We start from the raw sequence: 27,977 nt of genomic DNA, 5'->3' as shown, positions 1-27,977 counted from the left end.
CTTTACTTCTCTTCTCTGGAAATTTAAACTCTTTCCGAGCTCTGACGATAAAGGAGAGGTGACAAAGGCAGAGGCTGGCTTTCACCACTGCAGATAAGCCCCAGGAAACTGAAGAGGTCAGTCCCAACTGGAAAAGGTGGGGAAATCCGCGCCCCCAAGAGGTCGTAACGTCTGCTCTAGCGGGATCCCGTCCGCAGGCATCACGTGACGACGGGTAAACTACACGCGGCGCGTAAACTACAACTCCCAGAACCCCTCGCGACCCACCGGCGTTACGCAACTCTCGCTGATTGGTCGCTGGGGATATTTGAAAGGAGGGGCTGGCGCGGAAAAGGAAGGTTACATTTTGGATCCTTGGCGGAGTACTCCGTTTGGTGGGTAAGTCCTGGCCCTGGAAAGAAGAATGATCTCTAGGACGGTAAGGCCTGGAGGTACTCGTGAACGGGTGTATGTACCGAGGTGAATGCAGCCCCAGTGCTGACTTGAGGGATAGGCTGGGCGACTCTACTAAGGAAAGTCGGGAGTCCTCGGAGCATCCTGGTGGCGCCGGAGAGCTCGATGGAGGCCTCTGCTGTGGGGCTTTGGTTGGTAGGATGGGTAGTGAGGCCGGGGATAGGCTGGGAGGAAGGCATAGCAGAAGCGTCGGTTTATAATGGGAGCCCGGCGTCCTGGCATGGGCTTTTTTTCCGACAGAATTTCTGACGGCTTTCTTTGCCCTCCATCTTCCGCACCTTCAAGCCGTTCTCCCGCCCTTCATTTAGCTCCTTTACAGATCTTCTCTGCCTTCCCTAATCCGTCTCCTTTCCCCCAGCCCTCCGGCACTATGAGGAGCTTCAAAGGAGTCAACTTTGGGACCCTGCTAAGCAGTCCAAAGGAGACTGAAGAGCTGCTGCCTGACTTGAAGGTGGGCGCGCTGTTCGACTATGGACACACCTGGCTTACCAAGCTGAGCTGTTTTGTTTTTTAACTTATTTGAAGAGACAGATGAGTAGGAGATTCTTTCTTGGGCAGTCCTGTTTCTATTTCCTTTCCTCCTCTCTTCTTCGTTAGCCTCATTCACATCTTCCTCTCCTAGGAGTTCCTGACCAAGCTTCCCAGCTGCCGGTCTGATTCCGAGAGGAGACAAGCTTGTGATGCCATCCTGAGGGCTTGCAACCAGCAGGTGACTGTCAAGCTGGCTTGCCCTAAGCACCTGGGAAGCCTGTTGGAGCTGGCGGAGCTGGCTTGCGATGGCTACTTGATGTCTACACCCCAGCGCCCACCCCTCTACCTGGAACGAATTCTCTTCATCTTTCTGCGGAATGTTGCTGCACAGGGAGACCCAGAAGCCACTCTCCGACTCGCTCAGCCCCTCCATGCCTGCTTGGTGCAATGTCCTCGCCACGCTGCTCCTCAGGACTATGAGGCTGTGGCTCGGGGCAGCTTTTCTCTGCTTTGGAAGGGGGCAGAAGGCCTGATGGAGCGGCGAGCTGCGTTCTCAGCTCGGTTAAAGGCCTTGAGCTTTCTAGTACTCTTGGAGGATGAAAGTATCCCTTGTGAGATTCCCCACTTTGCTTCTCCAACAGCCTGTCGAGTGGTAGCTGCCCATCAGCTATTTCAAGCCAGTGGGCATGGTCTGAATGAAGCAGATGCTGATTTCCTAGATGACCTGCTCTCCAGGCATGTGATCACAGCTTTGGTGGGTGAAGGAGCCTCTCCTGGTCCTCTTTCCCCCCAGAGGGCCCTCTGTCTCTTGGAGCTCACCCTGGAACACTGTCGTCGCCTCTGCTGGAACCATCACCACACCAGGGCCACAAGTACAGTGGAGAAGGCCCACGATTACCTAAGGAACACCAGTCTGGCCCCCAGCCTCCAGCTGTGCCAGCTGGCAGTTGAACAGTTGCTGGCTGGGGAAGGAGGACCCCAGGCAGTGGCCAAGCTTCTGATCAAGGCATCAGCTGTCCTGAAGAACAGCTTGGAGGCACCATCACCCCCACTGCGGGCATTGTGTGACAGCTGCCAGTTCTTCCTTTCAGTCCTGGAGCGAGGCACCAAGGGGCAGTATGGACTTGATGCCATTCTGAGCCTCTTTGCTTTTCTTGGCAGCTACTGTTCCCTCATCCAGCAGCTGCAGGATGGTGTGAGTTCAGGACCCAGAGGTCGGGTAGGAATGTGGTTCTGTGGCCTCTCTATCGGGCTAGGGTCTTTGGTAAGATCTGGAGACCCTGGGTTCTGCCTTGGTAAGCTGCTCTCTGGACCATGCCTGGCCAGCCAGCAAGCAGCCTAGTATATGCTGGCAGGGGTCCATTCTGATGTCCTTCCTACTCCCCAGGCTGTGTCAGTTCTCCAGGGCTCTGGGCCAGGCTTCAGCTTGGAGCTCCCTGCCCCTCAAACCAACCTTTCCCTTCCTTCCTCAGGTCTGTGGGGACTCCTCCAAGCAGCTGCAGGCTTTGGTTCAGATACACTTTCAGGGACTTCACCTCTACACTGCGGTGGTTTATGACTTTGCCCAAGGCTGTCAGGTACCATCTGGAATCAAAAAACCTGGACAGGTCTTAGGATCTGGGGTTGCTTGACTGTCCTTGGTAGAGCTTTGAAGTTGCTTTGGGCATGGAGTGGGGTGGACGTCATCTTGGACCTCTTATGTCTCCTGTCTCCTCTCACCTTTCTTGTCCCTTCAGGAAGCTAATTTGGCTGACTTGGCCCGGCTAGTGGACAGCTGCAGATCTACTGTTATCTGGATGCTGGAGGCCTTACAGGGCCTGTCTGGCCAAGAGCTGACTGACTACCTGGGGATGACTGGTTAGTACCATGGGTGTCAGATGCAGGGTTCTTGGGAGAGTCATCACTTGTTAGGCAGGCAAGTAGCACTTGCTGGATAGTTCTGACCTCTTTGGGATTCCCTGTGGTTTTTGGAGGCAGTGAAAAGATATTTATAATATCCACTACTCTGTATTTAATATCAGTAGAGAAGTGATGAGACTAATTTACCACAGCAGATGTGAATTTTTTTTCTCATTGACTTTGAAATCTGACTTGGCATGTGTTTCATGAACATTTGAAAGTGAAAGTTAGTCGCACAGTCGTGTCTGACTCTTTGCAATTCCACGGACTGCAGCCTGTCCCGCTCCTCTGTCCATGGAATTCTCTAGGCAAGACTACTGGAGTGGGTTGCCATTTCCTTCTCCAGGGGATCTTCTTGACCTGGGGATTGAACCCAGGTTTCCTGCAATGCAAGCAGATTCTTTACCAACTGAGCCACTAGGGAAGCCCATGTAGAATGGTCATAACTTAAATTTTTTAAATCCAGACAAAACATTCACATGATTCAAAATTCAAATTGCACAAAAGGGCAGACAGTGAAAAGTCCCTCTGTTCCTCCTAATCCCAGTAACCCAATCCCACTTTGCAGATGCAGCTAATATGGTCAATTTCTTATGCATCCTGCTAGAGATACACTATGTATATATACTGTATGTGTATATACTATGTAATATGTATATATTAGCCAACAGGCATATATATTTCCCTACCTTTTTTTTTCTTCCCACCCTTTTATTTTTTCTTCTTTTTTATTTTTTTTTTTAATTCCCCATCCTGATCCCCCCTCCCACCTCCCTCTCTACCCAATCCCTCTGGGTCTTCCCAGTTCACCAGGCCCGAGCACTTGTCTCATGCATCCAACCTGGGCTGGTGATCTGTTTCACTATAGATAATATACATGTTTCGATGCTGTTCTCTCAAAACATCCCACCCTCGCCTTCTGCCACAGAGTCCAAAAGTCTGTTCTGTACATCTGTGCTTCCTACCCTTTTTAATTGAAATAAACATAGGGGAAAAATACTAAAGTCATAAGCAAACAGTCTGATGAACTTCTGCAAAGGGAACATACTTTGTAATCAGCATTTAGGTCAACTCAAAGAGTATGATTTAAACCCCCTGAAGACCCCTCTGTTCCTCCTTCTGGTCCACTCACCCCAACAGTAACCACTAACCTAACAGCATCGGTTAGTTTTGCCTATTTTTTGTATTTCATAATAAATTTCCCCCTTAATTTACAAAAAGCATGGTCCTTTAGTTTAAATTATGTAAACCTAAAAAGTTCAGCTACTAGAAGGTTTTGGAAATTTTTCATATTCATATTTTCAGGTTGAACCTAGCCACAGAAGTGAAAAAATACAAGGAGTGACAAAAATTAACCGTATGAAGATTCTTCCAACAGAATGTTGAAGACCTACTTTATTTTCTTCCAGCCATCTATGTTGATAGCCAGGAAGCTGCCTAAACTAGAATTTAGGGAGAGTGTGTTTATTCAGTGAATATTTATTGAGTACCTACTATGTGCTGCTAAGCGCTGTTTCGAGTTCTTAGGTATGTCAGTAAACAAAACAAAGAGTTCTGCTGTCATGGAGCCACATTCTGGCTGGGGGGGAAAGATCATAAACAGATAACTGACGTACAACTTGTTAGAAAATGATCAGAAATATGGAGAGAAAGGAAAAGTGGAACAGGAGAAGAAAGGGAATTAGGAGCTCAGAGTAGATGAGGGGGCAAGTTACCATTCATTTAAATAGTTGGTCAGGGTTGGTCTCATGAAGAAGGTGACATGAGAACAACCTGGAGTGTGGGAGGGAGTTGGCCAAGTAGGCACCTGGGAAAGTACATCTCTGGCAGTGGAAGCAGCCAGTGCCAGGGCCATATGGCAGGAGAGAGGTGGTGTGTGTTCAAGGACTAGCAGGGAGGCTAGTGAGGCTTCAATGGACTGAGGGAAGAAGAGGGAGGTGAGGGACAGGCCAGAGTGTGCCCCTCAAAATGCTGACCTTTGGAGCAAGGTGAAGACAGATCAGTGTATGAGGAGGGATGCGCCCTGTATGGGAATGAGGACTTGGCTCATAAAACAAGGGCAGAGGTGGGACTTCCCCGGTCGTCCAGTGGTAAAGAATTCGCCTCGCAATGCTGGTGACCTGGGTTCAATCCCTGGTCAGAGAACTAGGATCCCAGAGCAACTAGATCTGTACACCGCAGATCAACTAGATCTGCACAGTGCAACTAGTGAGCCCTCAAACCACAACTAGAGAGTCTGTGCACCGCAACTAAAGATCCCACATGATGCAGTGAAGAGCCCACAGCTGGCGACTAAGACCTGACACAGCCAAATAAATAAGTATTTCTTTTAAAAAAAAGGTACAGAGGGGCTGGGTGATGTGAGGTTGCCTTCCAGAAGGGAGGGCGCAGGCTGACTTGGAACCCGGAAGGGGAGACCGGCCCTGTTCTCACTCCCTAGCAATGGGCGTTGCTGTCTAATCTGGGGGCTGCTGAGCTGACCACACAGGTTGAACATCTCTCTACCGCCCCTCCAACAGCAGAGGGCATGGAGCCATTCCTGCGGTCCTCTGTCCTCTCTTTCCCCTGCAGCCTCTTACACCAGTAACCTGGCCTACAGCTTCTACAGTCACAAGCTCTATGCTGAAGCCTGTGCCATCTCCGAGCCCCTCTGTCAGCACCTGGGCTCAACGAAGCCGGGCACCTATGCTGAGGTGCCACCTGAGAAGGTACGCGGGTAGGAGGGAGGTGATGTTGAGAGGGAGGAGGGAACTCGAGTGGCATGCAAGGGCCTGGCCAGGACTGTGGAGTAGAGAGTCAGGAGCTGCGTGTTGGCACTGGTATCTGGGGCGGTGTTTCCCAGACCTCACCTGTACTGTTATTTACTTTTTTTGATTGACTCACTTTTTATATTTAGCCTTTTCCCCAGCCAGTGCTTTTCGTCCTAGCTAGATGTTAGAATCGGGTAAGCTGAAAAAAAAAATTCTGAAGCCTGTCCTCAGACTCTCTGGCACTGGAGCCCAGACATCTGGATTTTTTTTTTTTTAAGTTCCTTAAGGGGTTCCTTTGGGCAACCAGAGTGAGAACCACTATCATAAAACAAGAATATACCCATGAAATGCTGGGCTGGCTGGATTGGCAGGCGAGATGAGTGATAGAGGGCCTTGGGTTTCATCTGATGAGCCTCTCAAAAGATTGATGTGGAGGCCTTGGGTTTCTCAAGTCCACAACCTAAGATGTGGCATCTTGGGTTTCTCAGCATTGCTATAGTGAATGATTGAAGGGCCAGGACAATACTGGGCACCCAGGTGGCTCCAGCAGGTCAGGCAGAAAAGGGCAAGCGTCTGAACTGAGGCAGCTTCCTGGGGGATGGACAGAAGTGGGGGGGGGTGTGCAAGAAGTCAAGGACTAACTGGAAAGTGACTGGCTGTGAGAGAGGGGCAAGAAGAGGTCAGGATGGTCTCGCCTTTCCAACTCAGGAGAAGGTGGCGATTTGCTGAGAGCAGGGGGAGGGTCAGGAGGAAGAGCAGGTTTTCAGGGGTGTGGGCGATGGATATGTGGGTGGGATGGGTCGACGCCTCAAGTTGAGAGCACCCAGGATATTTAGTTCTTAGGTGTCTCCTGCCGTGGGGCTAGTCTGGGGGCAGGAGGACCGTGGGCATGCACGCACATACTCTCCCAGGGTACGTACTCCTTGCACCCCTCTTCAGTTGGGTCTGTTTTCTTCCTCTGGTCAGTTGCACAGGTGCTTCCGGCTACACATAGAGAGTTTAAAGAAACTGGGTAAACAGGCTCAGGGCTGCAAGATGGTGACTTTGTGGCTGGCAGCCCTGCAGCCCTGTGACCCCGAACACATGACTGAGCCAGTCACCTTCTGGGTTCGGGTCAAGATGGATGCTGCCAGAGCCGGAGACAAGGAGCTACAGCTGAAGTGAGTTGGTAGGGAAGGGGACGACCCAGTCTCCTGGCCACGACTGCTTTGGCACTCAAGGTCACGTTCATTCTCATGTCTGAGAAAGGCACTGTCCCCTCCCATTCACTGTGATTGATTGAGTGCTGAGTATGTGCAGGCCCGGGGCTGGATTCTGGGGGAACAGCAGTGACAGGTGGTGTTCTTGCTTTCACCCCTGGAAAGTGAGCTCAGCAAACCAAGGCGGGGACTCCTTGGCGTGGGGCCAGGTCTCCTGGGTGCTAAGCCTGCCTTCTCTCAGGACGCTGCGAGACAGCCTGAGTGGCTGGGACCCGGAGACCCTGGCCCGCTTGCTCAGGGAGGAGCTGCAGGCCTACAAGGCCGTGCGGGCCAACACGGGGCAGGAGCGGTTCAACGTCATCTGTGACCTGCTGGAGCTGAGCCCCGAGGAGACGCCAGCCGGGGCCTGGGCCCGAGCCACCCACCTGGTGGAACTGGCTCAGGTGCTCTGCTATCACAGCTTTGCCCAGCAGACTGACTGGTGAGGAGGAAGGGCAGGGGAGACCACTCCTGCCTCTGGCCCCGGGTCCTCTTACCCTTTTCGGAGTCTGTTTCCCTCTCCACGTCCCTGAGCGCCCCCTGTAGTTTGTGGTCATGGGGACTCTTGAAGGATAAGGCCAGCTTGCTGCAGAAGGCCCTCCCCAGGACACTGCAGCCAGATCTCATGGTTAAGCCTGGCTTAAGTCCATCTTCTCTTGACAGCACTGCCCTCGATGCCATCCGGGAAGCTCTGCAGCTTCTGGAATCGGTGAAACCTGAGGCCCAGGACAAGGATCAGCTTTTGGATGATAAAGCCCAGGCCCTGCTGTGGCTCTACATCTGTACCCTGGAGGCCAAAATGCAGGAGGTGAGCGCAGTTGCTCTGGGCTGAACAGGACTGGGTACAAGGATTATTCCCTGGACCCCAGCAAGCCAGCTGTTGTTCAGTCATTAAGTCATGTCCGACTCTTTGTGACCCCACCAGGCTCTTCTGTTCATGAGATTTCCCAGGCAAGAATACTGGGAATTGCCAATTTCTTCTCCGGGGGATCTTCATCTTCCCAACCCAGGGATTAACCCCCTTCTGAATCACAGGTGGATTCTTTATCACTGAGCCACCTAGGAAGCCCTAGTACCAACCCTGCTTTTCACCCTGATCGTCTCATCCAGGGTATCGAGCGGGATCGGAGAGCCCAGGCCCCTTGTAACCTGGAGGAGTTTGAAGTCAATGACCTGAATTATGAAGATAAACGCCAGGAAGATCGCTTCCTATACAGTAACATTGCCTTCAACCTGGCTGCGGATGCTGGTGAGGGCCATGAACATAGTGAGGTCGGATGCAGCCTCCTCGATGGCCTCCTACGAAAAGGATGGGTCCCCCAGCTGTGGGAGAGGCTCCCTATGGGTGGGAGGTGGGCACAAGGCAGAGGCTGTTAGGGGAAAGATGACCACATTTCCCCAGATGGCCCACACTGAGAGAATGGCTGGTCCCTTTCTTCTGATTTACAGCACAGTCCAAATGCCTGGACCAAGCCCTGGCCCTGTGGAAGGAGGTGCTTACTAAGGGGCAGGTCCCTGCTGTACGGTGTCTCCAGCAAACAGCAGCCTCCCTGCAGATCCTAGCGGCCCTCTATCAGCTGGTGGCAAAGGTAATGGGACAGTGTGTTGATACAGACTAGAGACTCAGCTCCTTCACCTTCTTTGGCCTGTGTCCTGGCTGGGAAGTCATGTCACCCAGTGTACACTCTTATCACCAACCTCCCCAAGTCTAAACCCAAGGCCTTAGGCAAGTTGCTTAACCTTCCAAGACCTCGTTTCCTTATTTGAAATGGAGAGTAACAGGACTTCCCTGGTGGTCCAGTGGCTAAGATTCCACTCTTCCATTGCAGGGGAATGTGGGTTGGATCTCTGGTCATGGAATTAACATCCTACATGTGACATGGTGCAGCCAAAAAAATAAATAAAGATAAAATGAAGGTAATAATAATATTAACTCAGCCTTGTTAGCATTCAATAAGATAATGCATGGGAGATGGTGTGTGTAAATGGAATACTCAAATGATAGCCATAATTATTAGTAATTATCAGATAATTTTTTAAAATATTTATTTTTATTTATTTATTTGGCTGCCCAAGACTTTAGCTGTGGCATGTGAACTCTTAGCTGTGGCACGTGGACATAGTTCCCTGACCAGGGATCAAACACAGGCTCCCTGCATTGGGAGCACAGAATCTTAGCCACTAGACCATCAGGGAAGTCCTAATTATCAGAAGATTTGAGATGTGTATACTCAGGAAAAAATACACAAACACCTGTAGACACAATTTTACATTTTTATATGCAGTGCTGGGAGGTGTCAAAGACTTCCTGAAGTTCTTCTCTGGACCCCACATTAGTAATCTATGAGAAAACGAAAAGGATCTTTGTACTATGGGTATTAGGCTACTTTCCTAGTGGGAGGAGCCTGGGGAGGCTGCCTGAACACTAGATTTGAATTTTACCTCTGCCACATATCTGTTATGTGGGCTTAGATAAGCAGTTTAATCCTACATAAATTTCAGTTTCCTCATCTGTAAAATTAGGATTAGAATTGTTATGAAGATAAAGTGAGCTGGTACAGTGGCTGGCACATAGTAAGTGCTCAGTAAATCCTGGCTATTGCTGATGGCTGGCATGCAGGCTTTAGAATAGAAGGGAGGGGGCAGGATGGCTTGCACACACCCCCGGCTGCCCTCCTCTCTGGCTCCTTAGGGATGGCCAATGGTTACTCTGTCTGGGTGGCTGCATTCCAGCCAGGCCCTCAGATTAGACCACAGGTCTGGAGAGGAGGGGGTGGGAATGAAGGCTTGAGTACAAGCTGGGTAAACTCGTTGCTCCCTGCCTACCAGCCCCTGCAGGCTCTGGAGGTCCTCCTGCTTGTCCAGATCGTCTCACAGAGAGGGAAGGACCATGCGAAGGCAGCCAGCTCTTCCTGCCAAGTCACCCAGCTACTCCTGACCCTCGGCTGTCCCAGCTACGCCCAGGTAGAAGTGCCAGCCAACCCAGCTTGTGGACCTGGCTTTGGGGACTGGCTTCTCTTCTCTGAGAAGATGGGACACCAAAGGGGCAGCTTCTCTGCCTTCTGCACCACATTTGGCTGAAGGATCGTAAAGGGTGGTTGGGAGGCGGCTGTGGGAAGAGGAGGCATCTCCCTCCATCTCCCAATTGTTCACTGTCTTACATAGCCCCGTAAGACAGAACGGCAGTAGGCCGTTTACTAATCCTGTATTTCCCAATGGTTTCTGGTGTTCTAGCTTGTTCACTGAGGGCTGTTACAATGTGTCCTAACCAGTCTCTTGGCCTCCAGTTCCTCCCTTTTCTACTCCATGTTCTAGCATGATGGTTTCAGGCATAGATCTGATTTTACTACCTCTTTCCTGCTTAAAGGATTTTGTGGACTTTTCCATTACCTGAGGGATATGGCCCAGATCCTTTACTCTGAATTGCATGCCTTCTGTACACTTGTTCACTCTTCTTCCGGCCACTCCCTACCATGAACCCCATCTGTACCACTATATTCCTTGTATGGGCCTTACTGCCTTTGCCTATGTTAATCCCTCCACCCTAAATGCACCCTCACCCCCATTTTTTTGTTTGTTTTTTTTTTAATTGGGGTATAGTTGCTTTTCTCCCATTTTTTTCTTTTTTTTTGTTCAGCAAACATGTACTTTCTTTTCACGGCCTAGCTAAATGGTCTCCTTCGTAAAGCATTTTTTTTTTTTTTAATATTTATTTGGCTATGCCAGGTCTTAATTAGAGCATGCAGGATCTTTAGTTTCGGCATGCAAACTCTCAGTTGCATCATATGGGGTCTAGTTCCCTGATCAGGGATCAAACCTGGGCCCACTGCATTGGGAGTTAGGAGTCTCAGCCACTGGACCACCAGGGAAGGCCCCCGTAAAGCATTTTAAATGTCCTCTTCCTCACCGGCAAAATCAGCCAGTTTTCCTGTGTCCCCATACCACTGATGGCATTGTATCATGATGAGATAGGTATGCCCCGCCTCACTGCACTGCAAGCTGTTGGATGGAAAGGCCTGCTTACTGCTTATCCAACTTTCTCTCTCTAGCTTAGTGGTTAACTGAAAGGTACTAAATGAGCATTTTAGTAAGAGAATAATTCCTACCCATGTGTATGTGTTAGTTGCTCAGTTGTGTCCAACTCTTTGCAACCCCATAGGCTGTAGCTCACCAGGCTTCTCTGTCCATGGATTATAATGTTTGAGATAATTTAATATGTAACTGGATGTATTCGACATTTTGCTTGCGAATACTTTAATCCACTTCAGTTTGAACAGTCTGGCTGCCTCGTCACCAGCGTGCTCACAGAAACCCCGATGCTTCCTCAGGTGCACCTGGAAGAGGCAGAGTCGAGCCTGAAGCTTCTGGATCGCACCACAGACACATACCTGCTCCTCTCCCTGACCTGTGACCTCCTGCGAAGTCGACTCTACTGTGCCTACCAGAAGGTGCTTCTCACTTTCTTGATCTCCGAAGGTCCTGGGGTTTGGAAGGATTTTAGGATTCTCCAGATATCTGTCTGGCGCCTGAGGTTTCTCTGGAGCTGGGGAGAACATTCCTGGCCCTGAGAAGCAGAGCCATCTCCTCACCTTCCCTTCTCCCAAGGATCATTCACCAGTGCTTCTCTAGGAGCCATTCCACCATTTTCATCCTTTTCTAGCTCTCTCGGGGACAAGGGGCAAAGTCTGTCCAGTGACTAGAAATTGGGATGACACTGACAACCCTCAACTGGATCCCAGCTGAGGGATCTAAAAGGCTGGCATTTCTCACACATGAGCTGTGTGACTGGGTATCTTGTGCCCTTGTGACTCTAGTCTGCTCTCCAGCCTTTAACATCTGAAAAGCAGGGGGTTGGGCCTCGTGATCTCTAGGGGCATCCCAAGCTCTGAATTGCTGATCCGACCTCACTCACTGCTCTCCTCTGCAACCCTACCCTCTATCCCCAGGTGGCTGAGGGCGCTGCTCTGCTGCTGTCTGTGCTTCAGGACCCTGCCCTCCAGCGGGCATCCAAGGCCTGGTACTTGCTGCGCGTCCAGGCCCTGCAGCTGGTGGCGGTCTACCTGAGCTTCTCGTCAGACAGCCTGTTGGCCCCGCTGTGGGAGCAGCTGTGTGCCCAAGGTGAAAGAAGCGGGTGGCTGGGCCTCCTTGCTGGGTGTGCCTGGTTTGTCCGCTGTCCCCTCTGCTGTCCAACTGCATGGACGAGCCTGCCTAGAAGCTGTCCAGAGTAGGCTTGGGATAGCACATGAGTTTCAGTTCACTTGCTGACTAATTGATTGCTCAGTGACTGCCCTGAACTGACAAGGATTCTGAGACTGATCTTAGGGGGAAGGAGTTCTGTGACTGATTATCTCTGTCTGCCTTAAGCATGGAAGGAGAGGGTGAGAGCGTGCTTTGCATTTGCTGTCTTAGTATTTGAAGGTGGTGGAAACTCTGTCCACATCATCTCCCTTCTTGTCCCTCCCACCTTCCCCCCATGCTTGCCCAGGCTGGCAGACACCTGAGATAGCGCTCATCGACTCCCATAAGCTTCTCCGAAGTATCATCCTCCTGCTCATGGGCAGCGATGTGCTCTCAGTTCAGAAAACAGCTGTGGAGACGCCATTTCTGGACTATGGTAAGCCCGAGGAGGGGAGCCAGTGTGGGACTGAGCAGCCTAATTGATAGGGCTGGTGGTTTTGTCTCCAGAAGATTCAGACTGTGGATCCTGGTTCCACATGATGATGATCTCGTCTCCTTTGCTGCAGGTGAAAATCTGGTACAAAAATGGCAGGTTCTTTCTGAGGTGTTGAGCTGCTCGGAGAAGCTGGTCTCCCGCCTGGGCCGCCTTGGTAGTGTGAGCGAAGCCAAAGCCTTTTGCTTGGAGGCCCTGAAACTTACGACAAAGCTGCAGATACCACGCCAGTGAGTACAGGGCCCCGGAACCTGGTGATTCCCAAACCTGAGTGCCTATGACCTTGACCATGGGTTCCCAAACTGGTACAACAGATTAACATGTTATGTTTGGAGGGCTTGGTGGAAGAATGCATTCCATGGCAAATAAGTGGGAAATGCTGAGTTAATCAAGATTAGATGTTTTTATTTCCTATTGTGATTGTCACTGAGTTGCTAAGTCGTGTCCGACTCTTTTGCGACCCTGTGGACTGTAGCTCCCCAGGCTCCTCTGTCCATGGGGTTTCCTGTAGGACTTATCATATCCTCCAGTATGCTAATACACTTTATAAATCTCCAAAAGGGAGGTCCAGTATACAGTGATCCCCTAAATCTCTTCAGTGAGGAATTCGATTTGGGAAATCCTGTCTTTAGGCACCAGGGTGGGCTGGTTTGAGCACAGAGGGTTTCCCCAGGGAGTGCCTAAAGTCTGCTTTAGGAAGTAAAGGCTTTCTGGAGGCTGGAAAAGACTATGATGGCTCCGCCCAGGAAAGGGCAGAAAGAGACCCTCCAGGGAAACAAGGAATTCCACTGATGGGTCTGTCATCACCTCTCCCAACCAGGTGTGCCCTCTTCCTGGTGCTGAAGGGGGAGCTGGAGCTGGCACGCAACGACACGGACCTCTGTCAGTCAGACCTCCATCAAGTTCTGTTCTTGCTGGAGTCTTGCACAGGTGAGCAGCCAGGCCCCCGCGCCCATGGGTGGTGGTGAGGGTGACCACACACTAACACAGCTTTACCTGTCAAGGTTTGGTTCCCTTCTAAATCATGGACTGACTTCTGGTCCCAGGGCAAAGCTCCCTTCACTTCAGTCAGACCATTGGTGTCCTCACTCCTTCAGCGGCCTGTCCAGGACTAACCCTACCTGCTTCTTACTTTGCAGCAATAATATATTTTAACTTAAATAAAATTGAATATTCAGTGCCTTGGGTACTCACCACACTTCCCATGTTCAACAGCCACGTGTGTGGTTACTGTATCAGGCAGCACAAGTGTAGCATCCTCAGAAGGGCTTAGGGCTAATAATAAAATACTGTACTTGTGGTGCTTTTTTTTTCTTATCAACTACTTTTATCTGTAGTATTTCATTGGACCCATACAAAATCCTGGGAAGTCAAATGGGAATGTCGAGTTTTTCCATTTATAAATTCAGAAAAGTTGAGAAATTCAGTGTTTTGGGCCAGGATCATGGGGCTAGTCAGGGGCAGGAGCCAGGATTAAGATTTGGGCTTCTGGGTGCCGGCCTGCCAGCCTGAACCATGCAGGCTTCTGAGCTGCAGATATCGGGGCTCTGTGGGTTGTGCTGATCCATTGTTAGAACGGAAGAAACTGTTAGGATTTCATCAAAAACCAGTAAGCTATGGGACTTCCCTGGTGGCTAAGACTCCACTCTCCCAATGCAAAGGGCCCAGATTCCATCCCTGGTCAGGGGAACTAGAGCCTACCTGCCACAGCTAAGAGTTCACACGGCACAACTAAAAGACGCCACATGCCACAAATAAGATCCCGCCGTGACTCAGACCTGGCACAGATGAACAAATAAGTAAATATTTTAAAAAACAGTAAGCTATGCCAATATCTAGTGTGCTAGTACAGTAATATATATGAGCCATTAATAAGTATTAAAATAATGCAGATGAGGGCATCAGCTGCTGGGGTAGCTCAGGACACACTGGAATAATTTCTCCTAGTTTTATAATGCTTGTTCCACTCTCTGCTCAGAGTTTCTCGGACCAGCGCAGCACCCGGACTCTGTGAAGAAGGTCCACCTGCAGAAAGGGAAGCAGCAGGCCCGGGTGCCCCATCCTCCAGAGCTCCCAGAGGAAGAGCTCATTCTCAAAGGCCCTGCCCTGGAGCTGGTGGCCACCGTGGCCAAGGAGCCTGGCCCTGTAGCACCTTCTGCTAACTCCTCCCCAATCCTGAAAGCCAAGCCCCAGCCCAGCCCCAGCTTCCTCACCCACTTGCCCACCTGTGACTGCTCGCTCTGTGCCAACCCTGTCCTCTCAGTGGTCTGTCTGCGCTGGGCATTGGTCACGGCGAGGGTGAGACTGGCCATGGGCCATGAGGCCCAAGGGCTGGATCTGCTGCAGGTGGTGCTGAAGCGTTGCCCTGCAGCCGATGGTCGCCTCGCTCAAGCTCTGCAGGCTTCCCTGAATCACACAGCGCCTCCTTCCCCTGTCCCAGGCCTCTTCGATGAGATCTTGGCTCAGGCATATACACAGCTGGCACTGGAGGGGCTGAGCCAGCCATCAAACAAGAGCCTGGGAAAGGTCCTGGAGTCAGGGTTGAAGTTTGTGGTGGCGCGGATACCCCACCTGGAGCCCTGGCGGGCCAGCCTGCTCTTGGTCCAGGCCCTTGCAAAGCTGACGGGCCTCAGCTGCTGCACTGCCCAACTTTTTGCGAGGTCCTGGGGCTGGCAGCCACCATCAATAAAGAACCCCACAGGCTCAGAACCCTCTAAGCCTCGGAACCAAAAACAGTCGGGACAGTATAGACGAGGACGCCAGCAAGTGGGCTCTGCTACCCTGCCCCTCTCACATACCTCTCTGAAAGGTCTGGAAGGTGGAGGACCACCCTGTACACCTAAGCCCCCAGGCCGGGTCAGGCAGGCCGGCCCCGAGGTACCCTTCACCGTATTTGAGGAAGTCTTCCTTACAAAGACCAAGCCTGAGGTTCCCAAGGCCCCCAGGGTACAACGGAGGGTCCAGACACGCCTCAAGGTGAGGTGGGACTGTAGCTAGGTGGTACTGGTGTTGGGTGAGGGTGGTCTTGGAGAAGAGTTCTGCAGGGTAGGTGTTTCTATGGAATAGCTTCTCTGGGCTGGGTGGGAGCTGTAGCTCACCTGTTACCTATCACAGGACCCCTTATATCTTCCATAAGGAGACCTAGTTCAAGACCTCATTTGTTTCAGACAGAAGGGACTTTTCTTAGTTCTAGTCTATTCCTTTCCCTTTTCATCCTTCCTCTGGATCTTCTGTTCCTTCTCCCTCTTTCTCCCTCCTGACCGGAGTTATTGCCCCTAATTGAGTATGGCCGATTTATGCAGGAGGTTAATTCTTAATTCTTTCTCAAAGGCCTCGGTGATGGCGCCTCCACAGCGCCACCTCCTGGCAGACCATGTCTTGTCACTGAAGGCTGCCTGGCCCTTTTCCCTTTCCCACCATTCTAGGTGAACTTCAGTGACGACAGTGACTTGGAAGACCCCATCTCAGTTGAGGCACAGCTTGCAGAGGGGTCCAAGAGACAGGGCACTGCTTCCCGGGGCCGGGGCCGGGCCAGGAAGGGCCCGAGTGTGAAGACTAACTCAGTGGCCACGTCAGGCAATGCGCCTGGCCTCAGTGGCAGAAGCCGGAGGGTCAGGAAGGTGGCATCAGGACATTGTGAGCAGCTGGGCCCCGAGATGATGAGGACCATCCCTGAGGAGGAACTGACTGACAACCAGATGGACATGAGCTTTGAGATCCTCAGGGGCTCTGATGGGGAAGACTCAGCCTCAGGTGTGAGGGCAAGGGTGGGAGGTAGAGGTCCATTTTTTTCGAGGTTGCTCTGGGGTCAAAACACGAGAGATAAATGGGGCTAAAGATGGAACAGAAAGAAAGTTTTTTTGCTGGCTGTGGGACTGGACCCTAGAAGGGAGAGCAAGGGGATAGCAGGAAGAGGGAACTCTGTAGAAAAGTCGTGTCGTCTGCCTAGGTGGGAAGACACCAGGTCCAGGTCCTGATTCAGCCATAGGAGAATGTGAGGTGTTGAGACGGGATGCAAGCAAAGAGGAGCTGCTCGTCCCCGGCCCAGACAAGGAGAGAGACATGGATCTAGGTCCCCGGCACAGACTCCCTTCGGCCCCCATAGCCATTGGTAAGTATGTTGACCACTGAGGTCACTTGATCCCAGTACCGTTCCATTCTGTCCTTGGTTCTGGTTTTGGATCCCCATCTGGATCCAGTAGCCTTGAACGTGGGTCTGAATCCCAACACGCTACTAGCTAAGTGCTAGTCACTCCGCCTCTCTGAGCGTCAATTTACTTAACTGTCAAATGGAACTGGGGGAGGGTGGAGAGAGTGACTGTGTAAATTGCACAGCACCACGCTTGGCACACTGCCCTTCAGAAATGGTAGCTGCTGTTTTCCACGTGGGAGGGGATGGGCACTGGTTCGTGGAAAGATTTTCTCAGGAAGTCAGGGATTCATCTATGTCTTGTCCTTCCTTTAGGTCTGTCTACCCTGGATTCCATCTGTGACTCACTGAGCAGTGCTTTCCGTGGCGTCAGTCACTGCCCTCCTACTGGGCTCTACACCCACCTCTGCCGCCTGCTGGCCTTGTGTCTGGGCCACCGGGATCCTTATGCTACCGCCTGCCTTGTCACCGAGTCTGTCTCCATCACCTGTCGCCACCAGCTGCTCACCCACCTCCACAGGCAGCTCAGGTGAGTGCCCCCCATCCCTCAGGCTTGTGCTGGAACAGACTAGAGGGGAGGCTCCAGACTTTGAAGGAGGGAGAACTCACCTCCACTTGTGTTGCCTACAGCAAGGCCCAGAAGCGCCGAGGATCGCTGGACATAGCAGACCAGTTGCAGGGGCTGCACCTCCAGGAAAGGCCTGGAGACATCCCTCTGGCACGAATCCAGCGCCTCTTTTCCTTCAGGCATTTGGGATCTGGCCACTTCCCCCAGCCTGAGAAGGACAGTTTCCGGGAGCGTCTTGCTCTGATTCCCAGTGGTATGTTGGCAGGCATCATTGGCTCTGTTGTTCTTTTATGCATCTTCTTCTTAGGAAAGAGTTGGGTGAAGGATCTGTTCACACACAGATTTATGATCCTTATAGTAGAAGGGCATACTTTGCCACTGATTCAGTCATTTTGTTACTCTCACCAAATAGACATAACCTTAAATCTAGAAGTCTTTTTTTTTAATCTCAAATTTGAGTTACTTGCAAATTGAGTTACCTGAAAACTCCTGTCTGGAGTTTTCCTGTGCTAACACAAAACATCTTCACTGATGATTTGAGTGCCTCACTGTGAGTGGGAAGTGGGGAAGTGGGGAAGGGAGCAGGTCAGAGGAGGCAATTTTGTTAGTTTCTGTAGGGACACAAAGAAACACAAAACATGGTCTATCTACAGGGACTTGTTAGAGCAAGGGAGAGCACTTTGAACTCCAGTGATCAGGGAAGTCTTCTAGGGGTTGTCTTGAGTGACGGACAGGGACTGAGTGCAGAAGACAGTGGAAGGAATTCCAAGTCACAGCTGAAGTAACTCGGGACATGTCCTGTGTGCCAGGGGTGACCGTGTGTGTGTTGGCCCTGGCCACCCTTCAGCCTGGAACCCTGGGCAACACCCTCCTGCTGACCCGGCTGGAAAAAGACAAACCCCCAGTCACTGTACAGATCCCCACTTCCCAGAGCAAGGTAGGTTTCCTGTCATCAGGGAGCAGAGTTGGGCTGGGGCAGGCTTCTGGTCTACCTGTGCCTGGGGGATGGAGATGGTGGTCACATGGACAAACAGAACTTATACAACCCCATCTCCCAAAGCTTCCTGTGAGTTCGGCCTTGAAAGAGTTTGACGCCATCCAGAAGGAACAGAAAGAGATCAGCAGCTGTACTGACAAGAGAGAATGGTGGACAGGTCGGCTCGAACTGGATCGTAGGATGGAGGTGTGTGTTTCCCTTGTGGCCCTCGAATATCTTTTCTCTCAGGGGTCCATCCTAGTCTGTACTGAACTACCTCAAGTCCTTTCTGGAGGTGTTACTGTTCTTCAGTCGTGTCAGACTCTGCGACCCCATGGAGTGTGGCACGACAGGCTCTTCTGTCCTCTACTATCTCCTGCAGTTTGTTCAGATTCATGCTCATTGAGTCAGTGATGCTATCTAACCGTCTCTTCCTGTGTCACCCGATTCTCCTTTTGTTCTTCAGCCTTTCCCAGCATCAGGGTCTTTTCCAATGAGTCAGTTCTTCGCATCAGGTGGCCAAAGTATTGGAGCTTCAGCTTCAGCATCAGTCCTTCCAATGAATATTCAGGGTTGATTTCCTTTAGGATTGACTGGTTTGATCTCCTTGCAGTCCAAAGGACTCGAAAGAGTCTTCTCCAGAACCACTATTCGAAAGCATCAGTTCTTCTCACTCAGCCTTCTTTATGGTCCAACTCTCACATCCATACATGACTACTGGGAAAAGCTTAGCTTTGACTGTATGGACCTTTGTCAGCAAAGTGATATCTCTGCTTTTTAATACGCAGTCTAGGTTTGTCATAGCTTCCCTTCCAAGGAGCAAGTGTCTTTTAATTTCATAGCTGCTATCACCGTCTGCAGTGATTTCGGAGCCCAAGAAAAGAATCTGTCATTTTTTCCACTTTTCCCCCTTCTGTTTGCCTTGAAATGATGAGACCAGATGCCATGATCTTAGTTTTTCTCATGTTGAGTCTGAGTCCAGTTTTTTTTAGTTTCTTCTTACACCCTCATCAAGAGGTTCTTTAGTTCCTCTTCCATTTCTGCCATTAGAGTGGTATCATCTGCATTTCTCGGGTTGTTCATATTTCTCCCAGCAATCTTGATCCCAGTTTTGCTTCATCCAGCCTGGCATTTTGTATGATGTACTCTGCACATAAGTTAAATAAGCAGAGTGACAGTATACAGCCGTGTCATACTCCTTTCCCAAGTTTGAACCAATCCATTTTTCCATGTCCAGTTCTGACTGTTGTTTCTGGAAGTGTAGGCCTAAATAAAAATTGGGTTACTTGGGAAGCACTTTAAACAAGAGCGTAAGGGGTACTGATTCAATCCCTGGTCTGGGAACTAAGACCACTTCCACATACATGTGGTGTGGCAAAAAAAACAAACAATAAAACAAAAACCAAATAAGAGCCTGAGACTTGAAGGGGTTATAGCAATGAAATGTTTAAAGATAAGTACAAAATAAGAATTTAAGGCCACTTGGAGAAGGAAATGGCAACCCACTCCAGTATTCTTGCCTGGAAAAGTCAATGGACAGAAGAGCCTGGCGGGCTGCAGTCCATGGGATTACATGACTGAGCATGTGCGCACGAGGGTGGAGGGAGATGAGTTGGTAGCAATAAAGTGGTAGAACTAAAAAAAAAAAAAAATGAAAAAGAATTTAAGGCCAAATATCAGCCTCCCAGGGCTTCCCAGGTAGCTCAGCTGGTGAAGAATCTGCCTGCAATGCAGGAGACCCCAGTTCGATTCCTGGGTCAGGAAGACCGCCTGGAGAAGGGATAGGCCACCCACTCCTATATTCTTGGCCTTCCCTGGTGGTGGCTAAGACAGTAAAGAATCTGCCTGCAATGCAGGAGACCTGGGTCCGATCCCTGGTTTGGGAAGATTCCCCAGAGGAGGGCATGGCAACCCACTCCAGTATTCTTGCCTGGAGAATCCCCATGGACAGAGGAGCCTGGCGGGCTGCAGAACATGGGGTCTCAAAGAGTTGGACACATCTGAGCAACTAAACACAACAGCATATCAGACTCCCAGCCATAGTTTTCATTTCATTTCCTGGCTTAGCTTTTGCCCACCTGTTTGTATTTATCCAAATGTAGTTATTTATTACAAATCTTATCTTATCAATACTCCCTTAGAGTCTCAGCAAATGAAAAATGTTCCTCTCTTGCCTTTTATGTTGGTCGTAAGATAAATAAGACACATTCACTCATTGGAAGACCCATTTCCTTGTCTCCAAAATGGTGCCTGTGGGGAAAGAAACTTGGCTTCCTCTCTCACTGATGGTTCTGTTCTGCATCCAGGTTCTCACCACTTCCCTAGAGAAGTACGTGCTGGGCTGCTGGCGGGGGCTGTTGCTGCCATCCAGTGAGGACTCCAGCCTTGTCCAGGAGGCCTCCCATCTACAAGAGTCACTACAGGAATGTGGCTGGAAATATCCTGACCCCACTCTGCTGAGAGTGAGTTGAAAAATCAGGGAAGAGGAAGAAGCTAGCCTTACCTCTTTCCCACCTGCCACTGTGGGGGAGAGGGGAGCTCTTGTACTCACTGACCACTGGTCCCCTGCAGATCATGCTCAGCGGTGCCAGTACCCTCACCCCGCAGGACGTGCAGGCCCTGGCTTATGGGCTGTGCCCAGCCCGGCCAGCCCGAGCCCAAGAGCTCCTGGGTGAGGCAGTAGGGCGTCTCCAAGGTCAGATGGCAACAAGCAGTAGGCATCTCGTGTTAGTGCTGGACAAGGTAAAGAGCCAGGGGCCACATGGGTAGCATCTGGTGGGCAGTGGGCACCTCCTCTCAACCATGCCCCTTCTGCTTCCTGCATACCCCTGCCTCAGTACAGTAACGTCTGAGTGCTTTTTGCCCAGGACCTACAGAAGCTGCCATGGGAGAGCATGCCCAGCCTACGGGCCCTGCCTGTCACTCGGCTGCCCTCCTTCCGATTCCTGCTCAGCTACTCCATCATCAAAGAGGTGTGGGGTTCAGGGAATGGAAGGTGGGGGTGATGGGTAATTGGACAAGAAAAGGCAGAGAGACGTGGCAAGAGAGGAAGGCGGTCTTAAGAATGGAAAGGGACTTGGGTTGGTTGGAGCTTGGGTGCTCTGACCAAACTGGGACACTGATCACCGGTGTCTCTCCATCAGTCCAGGGCCTCATCAGTGCTGAACCAAGGAGTGGATCCTCGTAGTACCTTCTATGTCCTGAACCCTCACAATAACCTGTCAAGCACAGAGGAGCAATTCCGAGCCCATTTTAGCAGGTCAGGGGGAGAAGAGTAAGAAGGGTGGTGGGGGGGACAAAAAAAGAAGGGTGGTGGGGAAGGGTAGACACAACACAGGGGTAAATGTCCTTTCCTCTAGAATCAAATGTTGCAGCCCACCTCCTTCCTAGTGTCCCTTCTGCCCTTTTGGCCACATGACCCATCTTACTCTGGCTGCACCACACAGCGTGTGGGATCTTAGCTCCCCGACAAGGATCGATCCCCCGCCCCCTGCACTGAGAATGCAGTCTTAACCACTGTACCTCCAGCCAAGTCCCTTCTCACTGTCTTTTCCCTGCAGTGAAGCTGGCTGGAAAGGGGTGGTTGGGGAGGTGCCGAGCCCGGAACAGGTGCAGGCGGCCCTGACGGAGCGTGACTTGTACATGTGAGTGCTCAGGGCAGGGTGGTGGGGAGAGGGGCAGTCCCAGAGGGTGGGTATCATCATGGTCTGCTCTGGGGCTTTGGAGCCCCTGGCTGACTCTGGACAACTCTGGAGGCAGTGCAGAGGCCTGGCCCTGCGAGGTCAGTTCCATCGCATCTCCTTCTGCTTCAGCTATGCAGGGCATGGCGCCGGCGCCCGCTTCCTGGACGGGCAGGCTGTCCTGCGGCTGAGCTGCCGGGCAGTGGCCCTGCTCTTCGGCTGCAGCAGCGCGGCCCTGGCTGTGCACGGAAACCTGGAGGGGGCTGGCATCGTGCTCAAGTATATCATGGCTGGCTGGTGAGTCTCGAGAGGCAAAGTCTGTTCAAGGTCCCCACCCCAAGTTCTTTCCCAGGTCTGAAACCTAAATCCTTGCTCTTTTGTGCCCCATTTTCCTCCCATCCTAGTTCCCTGGCATGCCTGGGCCTTTACCCCTTTGTCATCGTCTATCTTCCTCCTGGAACTATGGGCCAAGGGACTTTGTCATTGGTTTAATCCCTCTCAACTCATTCACCACCACCAATCATGCTGCCCTCGGTTCTGTTTTTGAGCCCTTACTTTGTATTTTTTCCTTCTCTTTTCCCAGCCCCCTGTTCTTAGGTAACCTCTGGGATGTGACTGATCGTGACATTGACCGCTACACAGAGGCTCTGTTGCAGGGCTGGCTTAGAGCAGGTTCAGGAGCCCCCCTTCTGTACTATGTCAGCCAGGCCCGCCAGGCTCCCCGACTCAAGTACCTTATTGGGGCTGCACCTGTAGCCTATGGCTTGCCTGTCTCCCTGCGGTGACCCCTTGGAGCTCTCCTGTTGCTGATAGAAGCTATGTGACTATTCTACCTCCAAACTTAGGTTTGGCCCTGAAGATAAATATTTTACGTGATTTTCCCCAGTGTTTTACATGAAAGATTTCCTTTTGATTTAATTTTAATATAATAAAGATACATTACTTAAAATCCTGTTTTGTGTAGTTTCTCTGAGAACATTTGAAGATAAGACTGTTGCCGACTTCCCACTATGTGGTACTATAGATAAGAATAACTTGCAAGAGTCCAAGTCTGAGAGCATTGGGAAGAAAGGCAAGCCACAGGAAAAAGATGGACCTGGCTTGGCCTCAGCAGACAAAGCTAAAGGAGAGCTGGGCATCAAAATGATCTAAGTGGGGACAAAGCCCCAAGAAAAGGTAGAGATAGATCCATTGAGAATGTCTTGGCCAGGTACATTCATATCTATCTTGACTTCCTGCCTCTGGGATCCTGGGAATGACATTAGCTTTACTGCCTTAGTTGCCCTGCCCTCTCCTAAGTGGATATTGTCCTTCCCCCATATTCAGCTATTACAATTGTCAGTGCCATGCACTTTAGCAGCAGGTTCTGGGGAGTTTTTGTAGCTCAGGTGGTAAAGAATCTGCCTGCAATGCAGGAGACCTGGGTTCAATCCCTGGGTCTGTAAGATTCCCCCAGAGAAGGAAATGGCAACCCACTTCAGTATTCTTGCCTGGAGGAGCCTAGCGGGCTACAGTCCATGGCATCGCAAAGTTGGACACGACTGAACAACTAACATACACACACACACACACACACACACACACGTACATATTGGGAAGTTTTGCTACTTATGTATGGTTTTCCTCTCCCCAACTAGATTGTTAAGCTCAGAGCTATGTATCTTACACTCGAGTATCCTTCACTTCTAGCACATGGTAAAACACTGTGTTGATTAATAAAGTTACTGCTTTACTCTGGTTGATAACGTGCCTCCTTCCTGTTCTCTCAACCCACAGACTCTAGCTTCATTTGCGCGAAGCATCCCTTTCATAATGCTACTGTCCCCCCTGTCCCTTTCTCCTTGAGCTCCCCAGGCTTCTTCCTTGCCTGTTATCACAAGGTTTATACCACCCTGTGGTTTTGGTGTATCTGTGCGTCTGTGCTGGGTTTTCGTTGCTGCGCGGGTTTTCTCTAGTGGCAGGGAGTGGGGTTACACTTCATAGTGGGTGTGTGGGCTTATTTCGGTGGCTTCTCTTGTTGCAGAGCACAGGCTATAGGCGCCCAGGCTTCAGTAGCTGCCCCTTGCGGGGGCTGTGCTCAGCAATTGCTGCACAAGGGGCTTTGTTGATCCTTGGCATGTAGGATCTTCCCGCACCAGGGATGGAACCCGTTTCCCTTGCATTGGCAGGCGGATTCTTAACCACTGGACCACAAGGGAAGTCCCAAGGCCTGAGTTAAGATTAAGTTTCTTGAGCATAAGAATCCTGTTCGTTAGAACTTGATTATGCGAGGCTTGGGATATTTTGTGAAAAGAAAACGCCGCAACCCTTTCTATTCCAACGGGAGTCACGCAGAAGAATCCGTACGCCCCACCCCGCCGCGAGCTTCCCTCTCTTCTGGGTTGAAGAACCATAGAGATGTCTAGTGCTGCGAGGCCCCCAGGCGTAGCCATCGAGATACGCAGAGGACGGCTAGAGCGTTGCTCACCCGGCGGGTTTCCGCTTCATAAGCCCTCCTTCTCAACATGGCGCAGTCGGTTAACATCACTGAGCTGAATTTGCCGCAGCTAGAAATGCTCAAGAACCAGCTGGACCAGGTGGGGATGGGCTCCTAAAACACCCCTTTCCCGCCTCACTTTCCTTCCCCCTCAACGCGTACTCTCTTGCCCCCCATTCCTCCCCTCTTGGGGAGAATTCCATTCCCAGGCGAAACCCCCACCCCGTCCCAGGACCCGCCCCTTCTCTAGCGGTGGCCGCTTCTCCCGCGAGCCCCGACCCTGACTCTCGTTCCTGTTCTCTGTAGGAAGTGGAGTTCTTGTCCACGTCCATTGCCCAGCTCAAGGTGGTTCAGACCAAGTATGTGGAAGCCAAGGACTGTCTGAACGTGTTGAAGAAAAACAACGAGGGTACGGGGTAGGCGTGCGAAGGGAACCTGGGAGATGTGGCCTGCCGGCTTCTCTTCCCGCCTCCTAATCCACTTTTCTTACCTGAGACGAGAGAGCAGTCCATTACGTATTGTATACCGCTGCAGGAGCCCTTTGCATGTTGCTTATCTAGAGTTGAAATGTCCAGGAAATTTTTCTGTTCCTGTTGCCCCTATTTTCGTCCTTTTCATATAGTTTTCGGGCGCCGTGCCGTTTTGAAACTCCCTTTAACGTCTAAAAGTTGGAGCTGCCAACCTTCCCCACATGTTTGTCTTAATTGCTTTCACAGGGAAAGAATTACTTGTCCCACTGACGAGTTCTGTATCCTTTCCACAGGAACCTCTTCCCTGCCCTCTCGTTTTCTTTCTCACACCTAACCTTCAAAAAAGGGCGGGAGATTTTGATTATTCCAGAGTGCCTAGATGATTTTGAGACTGCTATTAACACAAGCTTAGTTCTGCTGTCTAACCTAAGGCCAGCATCTAACTAGTGCTTCTTGAGCACCCAGGTATATGTATTTAGAATTGAGGTGTGATTATTTCCCTTTGCTCTTTAAGGATATAACCTAGTAGGGAGGTAGAACTGGTGGTTTATGTTTTTACTATAACTTAGAAAACATAAGCAATAGAAGAATAGAGGATATGGAAACAAAGGGGTTGATTCTGTTTATTAATCCTCGATTTCAGTAATTATGGCTCTTATTCCTAACTGTTGTTACTAAGAAACCTAGATTGTGTCTTACCTGTTGAATGTTTTATGCGAGTGAGCAAGTTATGGCAATAGGGCACCCATAAACTACCTGAGAATGGACAGGCTGAAAAGGAAACACAGGAATAGCAGCCTAGTAGGGATTACTTAAATAATCAACATTAAATCCGTAAGGAATTAGCTCATTCATGTTTGGAAGTGTTAAAGAGAAAGTGAGGCTGGCTTTTCACTCTATTACTCAATAGCAGCCGGAAAAAATCACTGTTGTTCTGTCATTCTAATGATCTATCTGTCATTCTAATTGCTCTAATATCTAGTCTTTCTGGAAGGAATAATGGTAAGAATTCTAAGAACTGCTTGCAGGATGCAGATGGGATCAGAGCAAAATCAGCATATGTGATTTTTCTCCATAAGGAACCAACTTCCCTGTCTCTCCTTACATGGAGTTTGTAGGCCTTCAGATGTGCCTTGTAGCTTATTTCTTTTAATTTTTTTTTTTCCCACTCCGTCCCATGGCTTGTGGGATTCCCCTACCAGGGATTGAACCCAAGCCCCAGCAGCGAAAGCAGTGACTCCTAGCCACTAGACCTCCAGGGAATTCCTGCCTCCTTTTTAGAAAAGGAGGGTGTTGGGAGGTCAAGCTGAACTAGCTGACAAGGAATCATGACTCATACTGGGCTGCTGCTGCTGCTGGTTTTCCCTTAATCCTTGCTTCTCAGATGTATGTCCCCGGGAAGCTACATGATGTGGAACATGTGCTTATCGATGTGGGAACTGGCTACTATGTAGAGAAGGTGAGTGGAAGGGAACATAAGAATACATCTCTGAGGGGGAGAGCTAGCATGCAGAATGGGTTACCTCTCATTCACTCTGACCTTGCAGACAGCTGAGGATGCCAAGGACTTCTTCAAGAGGAAGATAGACTTCCTTACCAAGCAAATGGAAAAAATCCAGCCAGCTCTTCAGGAGAAGCACGCCATGAAACAGGGTAAGCTTGGCCTTGGACACCTCTTCAGACCCTTTTTACTTCCATAATAACAAACATGGATTGCAGTGTGAACCATGGGAGGGAGTATCCCCTTTGCTGGATTAAAACTGTGGTATCTTGATGCATTACTCCTTAGATTCTGTGTCTAACATACCCACTGCCTTTGGTGCTTGAGAAATTTAGAGAAAGGAAATCATGTGTTTTTGTGTTTGAGTTCCTATTTAATGGGGATGGAATGAGGGAGCAGGTGCACGTAAATGAACACACAGTAAAGAAATGTAGCCATAACTAGCCAACTACTAGCAGTTGTAGCCCTGGCTACATATTAGAATCACCCAGATAGTTTAAAAAGAAAACCTGGACCACTCTAAACCAACTACAGTTGACCCTTGAACACTGTGGGAGTTAGGAGTGCTAGACCTTAGTGAAGTAGAAGAAAATCTGCATATAATTTATAGTCTGCCCCTCTGTACCCTCTGTTTCAAGTTTGCAGATTCAGCCAATTGTAGATCATGTAGTACTATAGTATTGGGGGAAAAAAAACATGTAAGTGGACCCACACAGTTCAAATGGGTATTGTTCAAGGATCACTGTGAGTCAGTAGGGTGAGATTCCAGAGAACAGTGTTTGTTTTTTTATTTAAAGCTCCCTGTGTGATATACAGTCAGGATTAAGAACCAGTGTTCTAAAGGCAAACATCTTTTCCACATTGTTATTTTCTGGGTATATCTGACTCATCTGAAACTGTATTTTGTTCGTTTTTATATCCCACTGGTTCTCATATTCTCATATGCGCTTCCCTGGTGGCTCAGACGGCAAAGAATCCACCTGCAATATGGGAGACCTGGGTTCGATCCCTGGGTTGGGAAAAGCCCTTGAAGAAGGAAATGGCAACCCACTCCAGTATTCTTGTCTGGAGAATCCCCATGGACAGAGGAGCCTGGTAGGCTCTCGTCCATGGGGTCGCCAAGAGTCAGACACGACTGAGCGACTTTCACATCTCATATTATTGACAATTTAGATTCTAAATTGGTGTTGTGTTTGCCCTCTATAGTGAATCTCTGTGTTGAAAGTTAATTAACTGTAGTAGTCTACCTGTCAATTTTCCTTAATTCTGGGCTCTCCCCTTCAGCTCCTGCCCAGGGTCTGACGCTTCTTTTATTCCACAGCTGTCATGGAGATGATGAGCCAGAAGATTCAGCAGCTCACAACCCTGGGAGCAGCTCAGGCTACCGCCAAGGCCTGAGAGCTTGTTTCAGAAATGGGGCAGAGGGTGCCTGCTTCTGGGCCCTGGGACTTTGTGGACGTGGTTTCCTGGAGTGGGGGAAGAAGAGGGTCTGTGTTTAATGCTAATAAATGAGCCAGCTGGGCAGAGTGGTCGTCTTTTCTTGCATTAGGCAAGGGACTGGTTTTGAGGTGGGAGGGCGGTGGTGAGAGGGTGTGCCCCTGCCTGGAGCCTGATAAGCAGGAGTGAAGCAGTGCTCATCTTGGGGGCTGCACTTGGGAATCTGCCAGGAACTGG

At 50.3% G+C, this 27,977-nt stretch overlaps 2 protein-coding genes across 3 annotated transcripts; both read left to right on the top strand.

The window, feature by feature from the left end:
* Window positions 1-259: 259 nt before the first annotated feature.
* ESPL1 (extra spindle pole bodies like 1, separase) lies at window positions 260-22,805 on the top strand. Of its 2 annotated transcripts, XM_020895062.2 has the most exons (31): window positions 261-378; window positions 812-904; window positions 1,076-2,119; window positions 2,397-2,501; window positions 2,661-2,781; window positions 5,395-5,531; window positions 6,540-6,733; window positions 7,014-7,253; window positions 7,475-7,619; window positions 7,922-8,060; window positions 8,261-8,400; window positions 9,641-9,775; window positions 11,140-11,259; window positions 11,758-11,929; window positions 12,297-12,425; window positions 12,556-12,712; window positions 13,303-13,412; window positions 14,461-15,458; window positions 15,908-16,235; window positions 16,432-16,593; window positions 16,948-17,161; window positions 17,263-17,453; window positions 18,010-18,137; window positions 18,261-18,383; window positions 20,483-20,638; window positions 20,748-20,918; window positions 21,044-21,148; window positions 21,320-21,435; window positions 21,737-21,820; window positions 21,989-22,153; window positions 22,440-22,805. In XM_020895062.2, the coding sequence occupies exons 2-31, from the start codon at window positions 824-826 to the stop codon at window positions 22,639-22,641; spliced, it is 6,312 nt and encodes a 2,103-aa protein (XP_020750721.2). In that variant the 5' UTR covers window positions 261-378; window positions 812-823; the 3' UTR covers window positions 22,642-22,805. The 2 variants fall into 2 exon arrangements, with proteins under 2 accessions (XP_070310465.1, XP_020750721.2); XM_070454364.1 differs by lacking the exon at window positions 20,748-20,918 and having other exon boundaries at window positions 260-378.
* Window positions 22,806-24,321: 1,516 nt separating this feature from the next.
* Window positions 24,322-27,827, top strand: PFDN5 (prefoldin subunit 5). Its single transcript, XM_020895065.2, has 6 exons — window positions 24,322-24,432; window positions 24,639-24,741; window positions 25,049-25,080; window positions 26,187-26,261; window positions 26,350-26,455; window positions 27,625-27,827. The coding sequence occupies exons 1-6, from the start codon at window positions 24,361-24,363 to the stop codon at window positions 27,699-27,701; spliced, it is 465 nt and encodes a 154-aa protein (XP_020750724.1). The 5' UTR covers window positions 24,322-24,360; the 3' UTR covers window positions 27,702-27,827.
* Window positions 27,828-27,977: the final 150 nt, after the last annotated feature.

Source organism: Odocoileus virginianus, chromosome 24, assembly GCF_023699985.2.
Source record: "Odocoileus virginianus isolate 20LAN1187 ecotype Illinois chromosome 24, Ovbor_1.2, whole genome shotgun sequence".
NCBI classification, from domain to species: domain Eukaryota; kingdom Metazoa; phylum Chordata; class Mammalia; order Artiodactyla; family Cervidae; genus Odocoileus; species Odocoileus virginianus.
Note: the sequence above shows the minus strand (reverse complement) of the source record. Positions and strands in the feature narration are given on the sequence as shown.

What these genes read in the sequence shown, in the direction of transcription:
- ESPL1 (XM_020895062.2), top strand. Translation starts at nt 824, where the DNA reads ATGAGGAGCTTCAAAGGAGTCAACTTTGGGACCCTGCTAAGCAGTCCA. An exon ending in TCTACTGTGCCTACCAGAAG is followed by an intron (nt 11,260 to 11,757) that starts GTGCTTCTCACT and finishes CTCTATCCCCAG; the next exon opens with GTGGCTGAGGGCGCTGCTCT. An exon ending in AAGTATATCATGGCTGGCTG is followed by an intron (nt 22,154 to 22,439) that starts GTGAGTCTCGAG and finishes CTCTTTTCCCAG; the next exon opens with CCCCCTGTTCTTAGGTAACC.
- PFDN5 (XM_020895065.2), top strand. Translation starts at nt 24,361, where the DNA reads ATGGCGCAGTCGGTTAACATCACTGAGCTGAATTTGCCGCAGCTAGAA. An exon ending in TCAAGAACCAGCTGGACCAG is followed by an intron (nt 24,433 to 24,638) that starts GTGGGGATGGGC and finishes TGTTCTCTGTAG; the next exon opens with GAAGTGGAGTTCTTGTCCAC. An exon ending in TTGTCCCACTGACGAGTTCT is followed by an intron (nt 25,081 to 26,186) that starts GTATCCTTTCCA and finishes CTTGCTTCTCAG; the next exon opens with ATGTATGTCCCCGGGAAGCT.